The following is a 12,584-nucleotide window of genomic DNA, read 5'->3' as shown; positions in this document are numbered from 1 at the left end:
CCTGCAAAATGCAGGGCGAGGGACATACTTTTTCTGAGCAGGGAGAGGGCCTGGATTGGGACCTCTCCCAGGGCGACGGCGCGAGTGCCGGCCCGCACAGCTCGGGCATGATGCGGGCAATCTCGGGGACAACCCCGGGGCCCGAGGAATTTTTGGAACGACACGTCACCCAGCGCAGGCGATTGTCAAAATACGACCGCCCTACTGGGGATGAGAGGTGGCCGGAGCACCTGGGACTGCCTAGCTACGCGCTGGAGCCTGTGGGTGAGACACAGGACTTGCAGTACAAGCTGGACAGGGTGACTAACTGGCTGCAGGATCTTTCGGGTCGGTTGGATCCGGAGGAGAAGCGCCGAACGCAACGCCTGCTGAAGGAAGTGCGTGGTGGTGGTGCGCACGATTCCAGCCTGCGACGAGTGAGTGGTGGGCTTGCACTGCGGGAGCACGGCATGGCGGACACGCAAGCGGCAGCGGATGCTGAGGCGTTGGCCAGGGCCAGGGCGCAGCTGGAAATCGAGGCGGAGGCAGAGGCTCGAGCGAGAGAGCAACGCGAACAAGAAGGCGAGGGCGAGGAGCGAGAGGACGAAGGCGGCGCGGGCGGCGATGGAGCCGGAGGAGACGGCGCGGACGGAGGCGAGGACGCAGCGGCGGCGGCAGCAGCGGCGGCGGCGGCGGACGTTGCGGGAGCCGAGGCGGCGGCGGCAGCAGCGGCGCGCGAAGCGGCGCGAGCGGCAGCGCGAGCAGCGGAGGCAGCCCGGGTGGCGGAACGAGCAAGAGTGGCGGCGGGGAGAGGACGAGGCATCGGCCGCGGTGCAAGACCCCCAGCACCGGCCCCGGCACCGGCGGATTGGGGCCCGGGGCGCCTACCAGCCCACCTCCGGGGTGTGGAGATGCGGAGCACCTATAAATTCAAGGCTAAGTTTTCCGGAGACCCCTCCGATTTTCCTACGTTTCTGGTGCACCTCCAGGCCTACATGATGGAAATGGGGTTCACTTTCCAGGATGATGCTGAGAAAGTGCGGTTCGTGGGCCAAGCCCTAGAAGGCAAAGCAGCCAAGTGGTTTGTGGACTTGTACCGCTATCACCCCCAAGCCATTCGTGACTACAACCATTTCATGAGAGCCCTGCGCCAGATGTACGTGGAACCGTTCGAGCGAGAGACCGCGGAGAAGAAACTCAGGGCTCACCGACAAGGGAAGTTGTCAGTGGTCGAGTACGCCAGGGAGTTTAAAGAGCTGGCTTCCTCGGTGCCGGACTGGACGGAGCCCCAGCGTGTGCTGTCGTTTGTGGGGGGCCTCAATCCTACTCTGGCAGACAAATGCCTCCTCCTGGAAGACCCGCTTACAGTCGAAGGTTGGGTCCAATTGGCTGGGGAGATGGAAAATCGATTGGAACGAGCTTCGATGGTGCAAGTCCTGGCAGGCAAAACCGTGGCGAAAACTTCCACCCCGGCGAAAACCAAGCCCCGAGCCAAGTTGGAGCCGTCTGAGCGCACCCGGCGCATGGAAAAAGGGCTGTGCTTGGGTTGTGGCCAAGCGGGGCACTTTCTCGCAAACTGCCCCTCAAAAGCAACAGCGACCCCGAGGGCCGTGAGCAGCGCCCCACCGAAAGCCCAGCCTGCCAAGAAAACCACTCCCAAGAAAAGTGCCAAGTCTCTCCTGGTGCCAGTGGCTGCCGTGCCAGCAGTGGACGACTCGGAGGAGGGAAGCGGGCTGGAGGACGAGGATCAAGCCGAGGAGCAGTCGGGAAACGAGGACGGTCTGCTGTAAAGGCGCCCCGCCAGCAGGCCGCCAACAGGGGCAAACGCGTGGTGAGTGATTCCCCCTTACTACTCCTACCTGCCAAGCTCTCCAACCCCAAGTCGGGGAAAACAGTGGGAGTCCGGTGTATCGTGGACTCAGGGTGCACCCAATCCCTAGTGAGCCCGGCACTGGCCGAGACTTTGGGGGTGGGAAAGGTGCCACTGAGGGAACCCTTGCCCATCACCCAATTGGATGGGAAATGTGCTCCCGGAGGGGAGGCCACGGCGAAAACGCGCCCAATGGACTTGGACATAAAAAAACATTGGGAGCAAATCCAGCCTTTGGTAGCCCCTCATTCTGCCTTCCCTTGTGTGTTAGGGTTGGATTGGCTGAAGGAACATGACCCCCTAGTGAAGTGGAAAGAAGGGACCGTGGACTTTACCTCTCCCGCCTGCGAGCAGCACGCTCGACCGCGGGATTCCCCACTGACGGGGGTTGTGGCCGCTTTGGGATCGGGGGGGACAGCGCTCCCTCCTGAGTATCGAGACTTTGCTGATGTGTTCGCGGAGGTAGAGTGCAACCAACTGCCCCCCCACCGTAAAACTGACTGTGCCATTGAATTAAAGAAAGGGGAACCACTCCCCAAAGCCAAACTTTATTCCATGAGCCCCCGGGAAATGGCGGAGCTTAGGGAATTTTTGGATAAGAACTTGGCGAGGGGTTTTATTAGACCGGCCACATCTTCATTGGCGGCCCCGGTCCTTTTTGTAAAAAAAAAGGACGGTTCGCTACGTTTGTGTACTGACTACCGTGGGTTGAATGCGGTCTCCACCTGCAATGCCTACCCGCTCCCCCTGATAAAAGACTTGTTGGGCCACTTGGGGAAGGCACGAATTTTTACGAAATTGGATTTGAGGGAAGCCTATTACCGAGTTCGGATCAAGAAGGGGCACGAATATCTAACGGCTTTTAACACCCCCCTGGGGCAATTTGAGTACACCGTAATGCCGTTCGGCCTCGCCGGCGCTCCGGGCGTGTTCATGAATATGATTAATGAAATTATGCATGATTTATTGTACCAAGGGGTGTTGGTTTACATTGATGATATTCTTGTGTATTCTGAGAATGTTGAGAGTCATGCTGATCTGGTACGCGAAGTGCTCAACCGCTTGCGAAAGCACCAATTGTTTGCTAAACTGTCTAAATGTGAGATCCACCGCGATGCGGTGGAGTTTCTGGGGTTCCGTGTCTCCCAAGCGGGGATTGAGATGGACCCTGGCAAGGTGCGTGACTTGCTGGCTTGGGAACCTCCCCGCACCAGGAGGCAACTGCAAAGCTTCCTAGGGTTCGCTAATTTTTACAGGACTTTCATCCCCAATTTTGCCAAAGTGGCGCTGCCCCTCACTGACTTGTTGAAAACCAAACAAGGGGGAAAAACGGCGAGCCGCCCGGGGACGCCCCTTCTGTGGACTCCCCCCTGTCAAAACGCATTCGACAAACTAAAGTTATTGTTTACGTCCGAACCCGTACTGGCCCATGCTGACCCTTCTAAGCAATTTACTGTACAAGTAGACTCCTCGGACGTAGCAATGGGGGCCGTGATCCTCCAAGAGGGGGAGGACGGAAAGTTACACCCGCTGGCCTATCTGTCAAAGAAATTCTCGGGGGCAGAGCGAAATTGGGCAATTTGGGAAAAAGAGGCGGCTGCAGTAAAATTGGCCCTTTCCACCTGGAGGCATTGGCTAGAAGGATCCGCGATCCCATTTGTAGTCTGGACGGATCATAAAAACCTTCAGGCACTTAAGCAGCCCCGATCGCTTTCCGCCAAGCAAATGAGATGGGCAGAGTTTTTCGCCCGTTTCAACTTCTCCCTAAAGCATCTGCCGGGTAAAATGAACTTTTTGGCAGATGCATTATCACGCCTGCCCCAGTACAACAGCAAACGAGACCCATTGGTGGACACCGTTTTCACCCCCGCCCAACTAGGGATGGCCGCCGTGACGCGCAGCCACGTAAAGACTGATACGCCCATCCCAGGGGGCTGGGTCCAGAAGGAGATGTCACAAGATCCGGAGTTTTGCTCCCTCCGCCCTGATCTGACTGAGAAGGGGGGGCTCTTTTTTAAGGGCGAGAGACTCTTTGTTCCTGTTGCGGCCAGGGGAAAAGTTTTGAAACTTTGCCACGACGCAAAAACTGCTGGACACTTTGGTTTTGTAAAAACTCTGCACCTAGTCAGGAGACAATATTGGTGGCCGTCCCTGCGCAAAGATGTGGAGAAATATGTGCAGGGATGCCCTATTTGTATTGCCTCAAAACCGGTTGGAGGCAAGAAAAAGGGGCTATTGCAACCACAGCCCACCCCCTCTCGTCCATGGACAGATGTCAGGATTGTAGAATCTCTGTCATAAATTAGCCTGAGTTCCTCCATGTCAGTTATACTGCTTAATTGAACCTGGCGCCTGCTAGCCCCGGCCTTGTAGTTTGTAGCAATAAAATAGAGTAGTGATGTTATTCTAACCTTATCTTGTTATGGGCACACAGGGTTGTTGTCAATTCTCTCAAGGATGGGAGTTTGGAATCCTGTTGTTGTTTCACATATGTCTTTTCTCACTAACCCCCCTCCTTGGGAACTGTCAAGTTTTGGGCGGGAGAAATGTATTGATAAGCTGAGGCAAATCTGGCTTCGAGTCAGATTTGACTTTCAGTCCAATGCGTATAGTGCTAATCAATAAAACTATTTTCTTTTGAATAAGTTTTGTTGTGAGTTTCCTGTGCGTCTGACATCTTGTTGTTGATGTTAATTGGGGGTTTTATGGGGATTTTATTGTGTTTTAACTGTTTATGTTGTAAACCGCCCTCAGACCTATTTGGAGAAGGGCGGTCTAAAAATTAAATAATAATAATTTTAAAAGATTTGTGTGAAATAGAGGGGGGGGATGCAGAGTGAACTGTGGCATTTAGATAGAAAACTCTGGAGTTGACAGACTAATCCAAAGTTGTCCAGCAGGGGTCTGCCAGGACAAGCCCAACAGAAATAGGGCTGCTTTACAGTTGGAATTCCCCCCCTAAAAGAAGCCCTGTAACTAACAGGTGGAATTAAGCAGATGTGGTCCGTCCCTCCAGTGCAGGGGTAGTCAAACTGCGGCCCTCCAGATGTCCATGGACTCCAATTCCCAGGAGCCCCCTGCCAGCGAATGCTGGCAGGGGGCTCCTGGGAATTGGAGTCCATGGACATCTGGAGGGCCGCAGTTTGACTACCCCTGCTCCAGTGGATCCCCAAGCCAGGTACAGCTGCTCTCTTGGAATGCCACACATCTGTTGCACAAAGAGGGCTGCCATAAGTCACACTAACCAGGCACTCTTGTCCAGTCAGGAAAGTTCCTTCCCCAACAGACAAGCATGGAGGTCAACTGGGAAAGGGATGGGGGAAGTGATTGGTTGATTGACCTTGTGGCATCAAAAATGAAGCAACTGGAAAGGAAGTTGCCGTGGTCATAGAGGAATCTTTGACAGTAGTGAGTGCAGAAAGGGCAAAAGGGGTTGTTCCATGTGGTGGTGGAATTCCAGGCTCACACTCACTGAAGAAGAAGAAGAAGAAGAAGAAGAAGAAGAAGAAGAAGAAGAAGAAGAGTTGGTTCTTATATGCTGCTTTTCTCTGCCCAAAAAAGTCTCAAAGTAGCTTCCCATTCCTCTCCCCAAAACAGACCCCCTGTGGGGTAAGTGAAGGTGAGAGAGCCCTGATATAACTGCTCGGTCAGAACAGCTTTATCAGTGCTGTGGAGAGCCCAAGGTCACCCAGCTGGTTGCATGTGGGGGAGCGGGGAATCGAAACCAGCTCGCCAGATTAAAAGTCCACACTCCTAACCACTACACCAAACTGCCCGAAAGCCTACTATGATGTGCATCACGATGACCCCAATCCCTTCCAACTCTAGTCACAGTGGGGTGAATCCAGCCCGGCGAGGAGGAGCCTTCTTCCAACTTTGGAAGCCTGCCTTCCTGCACGTGAAGTGACTGTTGCTCCAACCAAAGGGCCACTGAGATGGGAGGAAGGCCTCAAACTTTGCTCCACAACGACGAGGATGTAAGACCACCCACACCTTACTGCAGATTCACCCCAGGCAGTTACAACCCAATGCTTGTGGCAGCTACGTTTGAGGAGCCCCCTGTGGGCTTCCTTTCAGACGGTGCTTCCGGCAAGGGTCATGGCTGTGGCCATCATCCCCAGTGTCCTGCCTCTTCTCCAGGAATCTGAAACAATCTTTGTGAGTTTGGCCTTGTGCAAATCCCAGTAATCATCAGCCCATCAGAGCCCATAGAACTCTGGGAGGGAGTGACCAAGCTCCATTTTAAAAGGGGAAGGAAAATTTCATCCCTCAGACAGGGAACTTATGGCTCTGGATACGACAGTCAACTTTCCGGGGTTTTTATTTGGGTAGTCGTGTCAGTCTGAAGCAATAGAACAAATATTGAGTCCGGTGGCACCTTTAAGACCAAACAATTTTAATTCTGGGGATGTTTTTATGTGCAGGCATACTAAAGCTGGTACCCCAAATAAAACCTTGTTGGCCTTAAAGGTGCCATTGAAAAAAAATGTTTCAACATTAGGCTAACTTTGTCTTCTGGTTTCCAAGTTACTGTTGAAGGTTGAAAGGAATGAGCATGGCAGGTAGGTGAAAAAAACATACAGCCTCCAGTATAAGGCACAGCGATAATTCTTGCTTCATAAATGCTTCAACATTTATCAGAAGCAGGTCTCTAGATCAGGGGTCGTCAACCTGTGGTCCTCCAGATGTCCATGGACTACAATTCCCATGAGCAAATGCTGGCAGGGGCTCAAGGGAATTGTAGTCCGTGGACATCTGGAGGACCACAGGTTGACTACCCCTGCTCTAGATGACCTGACCTGCATGGCTCAGACCAGCCTGATCCCATCAGACTCTGGAAGCTCATAAGGGCCATCCCTGGTTGGCACTTGGACTGGAGACCACCACGGCACACCAGGGTCAGGATGCGGAGGCAGGCAAAGATGGACTGATTAGAGTCGTGGGGACTCTGTCTGTCAAAAGTACCAAGCCTGGCCAGCCTTGGTCCATTAGCACTGGCTTAGCTTTGGCAGGTGGGTCACAAGATATACAGTTGGCCAGACTGCTGGTCCCCCAGTCCAAGAACATCTCACAGCCTCCAGCTCTTCCCTCAGCACTGAGCATGGCCTTTCTTGGTTTAGACTTAATGCAAATATGCTCTTCTTTGACCGAAATGTCCCTTTGGTTTGCCCATGGTGACGGCATTCCTCAGAGTATGAGGACCTCTTTTGATCCATTTTAGGACCTTGAAGGATTTAGGACATTGAAGGAGTCAACCAACAGGAATGTAGGTTTAGGCCAGGGCCCTCCAGATGTTTATGGACTACAATTCCCATGAGCCCCTGCCAGTGTTCACTGGCAGGGGCTCATGGGAATTGTAGTCCATGGACATCTGGAGGGCCGCAGTTGGGCTACTCCTGGTTTAGGTGTTAGGGTGGGAAGTGGCCCATTTGGGATGGAGCGCGTCTCCTTCAACTGGCTTTGGAGTCAGGTTTCTCCAGTCCTCGTTTCATTGGCAGGCACCCAAATTGCCCTTTTGTGATTAGGCCCAACTTCCCACTTCACCAGCCGTCCTGTTGCCTGCCTGAGGCTAGCTCGTTATTTCCTTCCTTGTGTACACAGCTCATTGCATGCTGGGGGCGAGGAGGTCTCTGTCAAACCTGGATGGGAGGGGTCTTTCTCATTAATAACATTTCAAGGCTGTCTTTCTCAGACTTGCATGTGCAAGCTCTAATTTTGCGGTGTAAATGCAGGCACCTGGACCAGTCCCTTGACGAGAGAACACGGAGTCCTTTCCCCCCCCCCTCATATCAGGCCCATTTCCACGGGGACTATTTGACACTTCTACTTTCATTTGTGTAGCCAAAGGCCATTACAGAATATAAAAAAAATATATCAGATTCCAAAAATATAAAGTAGTACAATGAAGAAAACTAAACCATTTCTGCACAATTCGAAAACAGTTCCTATTAAATATCACCCATTCTTAAGATTTCTAAGTAATTGCTCTCTTGAAAACCTCCTAAGTTTTGGGTTTCTTTGCTGCCAAAGCTAACAAAAACATTCTATGAATAGCATAAGAGTCAGTGTCTGACCATTTAAAAAGCTAATTTTTTCAGAATCAGAATTAAAATTTAAACCGTTTAGTAATCCTTTGAGAATTTTAGTCTGTATATATACATATATACATATATAAATATAAATATATATATTTAGTCTATATATTTTATACAGGGGACATATTAAGACATAATGGAATGAATCCTCCAGAGCTGGATCTCTGCAAATACACAGAAGTTGGTCCCTTGACATTTGGGAGAAACAACCAGACAAAAAGTGGTTGGCTTTGTTTTATTAACGTAGGGATGTATCAACCCTGGCTCCATGGGAGGGAAGGGGGGTGGCAATCTTGGTCAGAGAGTCCCTCCCTGCGCCTTCGATCCCGGGGATTGAGTGTGTCAGCCTAGAGTGGGAATCGGTCGAGAACGTGGTGATCTGGTTGGTGTACCGAGCACTCACTGCCCCGCTGGACTCCCTGCCAGACCTACTGGAGGCGGTGGCTGCCTGGACGTTGCAGTACTCAAGACTTCTGATCCTGGAGGACTTCAACGTCCATGCAGATGTGCCGCCTTCAGGACATGGCCTGGACCTGGTGTCTGCCATGGAGAAACTGGGGTTCTCACAATTTGTTGCTTGTCCCACTCATCAGGCCAGTCACACCCTCGAATTGATCTTTGGCGCAGGAGTAGCGGTATATCTGGTGGCAAATAACATTGTTCCATGGTCAGACCACCATGCCCTGAAGGCTCGACTTAAGATGCCACCCCCTCCCCGTTTGGGTGCTGGACATATTTTGGTCCACTCGCAGAGTGGAATCCCAGAGATTCCTGAATGTCCTGCGGGACCCAATGCCCTCCAGCAACTCGTTGTCAGCCTTGGTGGAGGACTGGCAGTCCCGCCTGATGGCCGCTATCAACAAAATTGCTCCTAGGCGCCCTCTCCGCCTTCGCCTCAAACAGGCTCTGTGGTTTTCCCAGGAGCTCCGGGAGAGGAAGAAGGAAGTGAGACGGCTTGAGCGAGTGTGGAGGAAGACTCGTGAAGAAGTGACAAGGACAACTCATCGCATGCTTATGAAGGCGTATAAGAATGCGGTGAAAGAGGCGAAACAAGACTTCTACGGAAATCACGTCCGCAAGCTCTCGCCCGGCACAACTGTTTAGAGTGATTAGGTCACTTACCGCCCTCGAAGAAGGGCGCCCAAAATTAAGGGAATTGGATCTGAGCTGTGTGGCATTTTCAAGCTATTTTACGGATAAGGTTCTATCACTCCGCCGCGACTTAACTGCCACTATTGATACAGTTAGTGAACTGGAAGCTCCGTGGGCACCGAGGGGTTTAGTGTTTGATGGCTTTAGGCAGCTCTCTTTAACCGAAGTGGACAAGTTACTAGGATCAGTGAGGGCTACCACGTGCCCCTTGGATCCCTGTCCGTCTTGGTTGCTTAAACAGGGTGACCAACGGATAGGAGGCCCCTGAGGGAGATTATCAACCTCTCTTCGACATCTGGAGAGTTCCCCGGGGGGCTTGAGGAAGCCGTGGTTCGCCCTCTGCTGAAAAAAACATTGCTGGATGGGCGGGACCCCGCCAGCTACCGCCCTGTCTCACATCTTGCGTTTCTAGGGAAGGTAGTAGAGCAGGCCACAGCAGACCCGCTCCTAGTTTTCTTGGAGGAAACTTCGGCCCTCGACCCATACCAGTCTGGTTTCCGTCCTGGCCATGGGGTGAAGACTGCGCTGGTCGCTCTGACGGATGATATTCGACACCAGCTGGATCGAGGCAGGTCCGCCATTCTCGTGTTATTAGATCTGTCGGCTGCATTTGATGTGGTCGACCACGAGCTATTGGTTCACCGCCTCGCCGGGACCAGAATTAGGGGGACTGCGCTGCAATGGCTGGCCTCCTTCCTCCGGAACCGGATGCAGAGGGTGGCAGTGGGGGATGAATTATCGGATCCCTGCAAGCTCCCCTGTGGGGTTCTGCAGGGGGCGGTACTCTCCCCCACGTTGTTCAATATCTACATGATCCCTCTGGCCCAGTTGGTTCGGGGTTATGGGCTAGGGTGCCACCAATATGCGGATGACACCCAGCTCTATCTCCTAATGGGTGGCTGGCCGGACTCCCCCCCAGATACATTTGCCAGTTGTTTGGAAGAAGTGTCTGGATGGCTCAGGCAGAGTCGCCTGAAACTCAACCCCTTCAAGACGGAGGTCCTGTGGCTGGGCAGAAGAGGGCAGGATCAGGAAGCCTGAATGGTGTACAATTAATGGTGTACAATGCCTGAATGGTGTACAATTAACATCTACACCAGGACTCTGGGCTCTGCGGGTATGAATCTACTGACTGTCCCGGGCCCCCGGGACGTTCGCCTAGCCTCGACAGGGCCAGGGCCTTTTTGGTCCTGGCCTCAACCTGGTGGAATGAGCTCCCGGAGGAGCTAAGGGCCCTGTCAGAATTACCATCTTTCCGCAGGGCCTGTAAGACAGAGCTCTTCCACCAGGCATATGGTTGAGGCCAGGGCAGAGCCCGGATTCCATTCCAGATCCCTAATCCATCGGCCAGTCTTTCTCTCCTCTCTATTTTAAAGAATTAATGTCTGACCACTCTCTAAATAAACAGGGAAAGTGAGGAAAGTTATAGAATAGAATGCCATCTTTTATTGTAATAATTGGGTATTTATGGGATTTTATGTGATTTTACTTGATTTTATATTTTATTGTGAACCGCCGTGAGACCTTTTGGCGAATGGTGGTATATAAATCCAATTATAAATAAATAAATAAATAAATAAATAAATACATACATACATACATACATACATACATACATACATACATACATACATACATACATACATAAATAAATAAATAATTACCTCTATATAACTATAACATAACTTGCCCAATTCTGCATCCTGTCTAAGGAGAGCAGTATATAAAGTCTACTCATAGATGGTCGAAATCAGGTCAGAAATCAATCATGGAGGCCAGCTGAAATCAAATATACCCCAAGCCGCAACCATTGGCCTGGTCAAACAACTCCATTTTACAGGCCCTGTGGAACTGTTTGTGGTACTGCAAGTCTGTGATCTCACCTGGACTACAAATTATTTGCTACTAGTAATGAAGCCCGCTGTAATCAAAATACAGCAGGCGCTAGGCAAGGGAGCCTAGGGCAGTTGCGCACAGCGCGGCTGCCAGGGGCTCCCCGGCCAGCGGCCCGACGCGGCAAGAGGCGCTTCGTGCCTCTCACCGCGTCAGGCCACCGGCCAGGGAGCAACTGCGAGCCACACTACGTGCTACGCGCGGCTCGCAGTGGCTCCCTTTTCGCCAGGGTGGGAATTGGCAAGGCAAATCGGCAGGCGCATAGCGCCTGCCGATTGGCCCCGCCGATGGTCTGTCCAGAGGAAGGGGCCAATCGGCACCCGTCCTCATCCCGGACAGATCCCGCCCTAACTCCTCCCCCTAAGCCCTTATGGCTTTATTTAGTCCGCGGCGCCTGTGGCGCCGCTGGCTGTGTTAAGATAATAATGGCAGAAAAACTAAGGAAGCATATATTGTATTTAATGCAGCCTGGTCAAAAGGAATTTGTATCAATGCAGTAATAGATGCATTGGAATTTGTGAATAAAGAAAGAAAGCAGTGCATTTTTGAATGTAGAAAAAGGATTTGATAATATAACTTGGCTCTTCTAAATGAATGAACTTTGAAGACTTTTCTGCATGCCATAAATATAGCATCATGCTTACCCCATGAAAATGCTATATTCTGGCCGCTCTGCATGACTTCGTCAACCTCCCATGTCTGGCTAACAAACTGCTTGCTACATCCACCATTTTAAAGTGCTAGTTTGGGAACTGCAAAAAGTGAATTCACCAACCTATAAAGCACTATCACACAATAGACAACCAGCAGGCCACCTGCAAAAGAAATGTATGGAGGCGAAGAAGTGCTACATCCGCCTCCAATGTCTCACCCTCACACCCACCTTCCTCTCTGTTCTGCCCAGGGATGGGAATTTTTATTTTTTTAAGGCGAACTGTCTGGAGCAACAAATAGGTGGACACACACCTCGCTGAGCCTGTAGATACACATATAATAAGGTTCCTATTTCACACAGGTTACAATTTAACACAGCCTCACCAATGCAAGATTTTCATTGTGTGCTCAGGAACACCCCCCCCCCCGAGTGTCTGTGCGTCTATGGATATGTGAATAAGCATTTAAACGAATAAGTATGTTTTTTTTTTAATTCAACAATCACCAGAAGTGCCGTAAGGGGACTGGTTGCCTAAAGTAATTGACTGTGGTAGTAAGGCCAAAGTGCAACAAGCCTAAAGCGTATTACTCTCTCTTCTTGCTTTTCCAGAAGCAAGTGAGGCATGCAAAATGTGTGAAAAGCAGCCAGAAACATGCGAGACAGCTTGAGAGGTGCGGAGTGCCAGTGAGGTGCGATTAATTCTAGTGCTTTGCCTTATAGCAGGCTTCACGCTATAATGTCTAATATGCGGAAAAGCCCTGAAATATGTACTGCAGCTCAGAATTTTTGAATTGGACACAAGACATATATTTAAAACAGCTATCAAAAATTTCAATAAATGGATAACTCACAGAAACATTTCCAGCTGAGAAAGGAACATGCCAGAGATGCCCCCTGGCATCCCTATTGTTTATCTTAGCATCGGAATTCCTAAGATAAG

General features: G+C 51.2%; 1 protein-coding gene across 1 annotated transcript in view; it reads left to right on the top strand.

Moving 5' to 3' along the window:
• The window catches only part of LOC143841969 (uncharacterized), a 46,781-nt gene extending 34,459 nt beyond the window's left edge, over positions 1-12,322 (top strand). The window contains exon 3 of the mRNA XM_077346519.1: positions 12,254-12,322. Within this exon, the coding sequence (XP_077202634.1) occupies positions 12,254-12,312 (59 nt within the window). The 3' untranslated portion in view covers positions 12,313-12,322. The remainder of the gene's footprint in view (positions 1-12,253) is intronic.
• The last annotated feature ends 262 nt before the right edge of the window (positions 12,323-12,584 follow it).

This window comes from Paroedura picta, chromosome 7 (assembly GCF_049243985.1).
Source record: "Paroedura picta isolate Pp20150507F chromosome 7, Ppicta_v3.0, whole genome shotgun sequence".
NCBI lineage: Eukaryota > Metazoa > Chordata > Lepidosauria > Squamata > Gekkonidae > Paroedura > Paroedura picta.
Note: the sequence above shows the minus strand (reverse complement) of the source record. Positions and strands in the feature narration are given on the sequence as shown.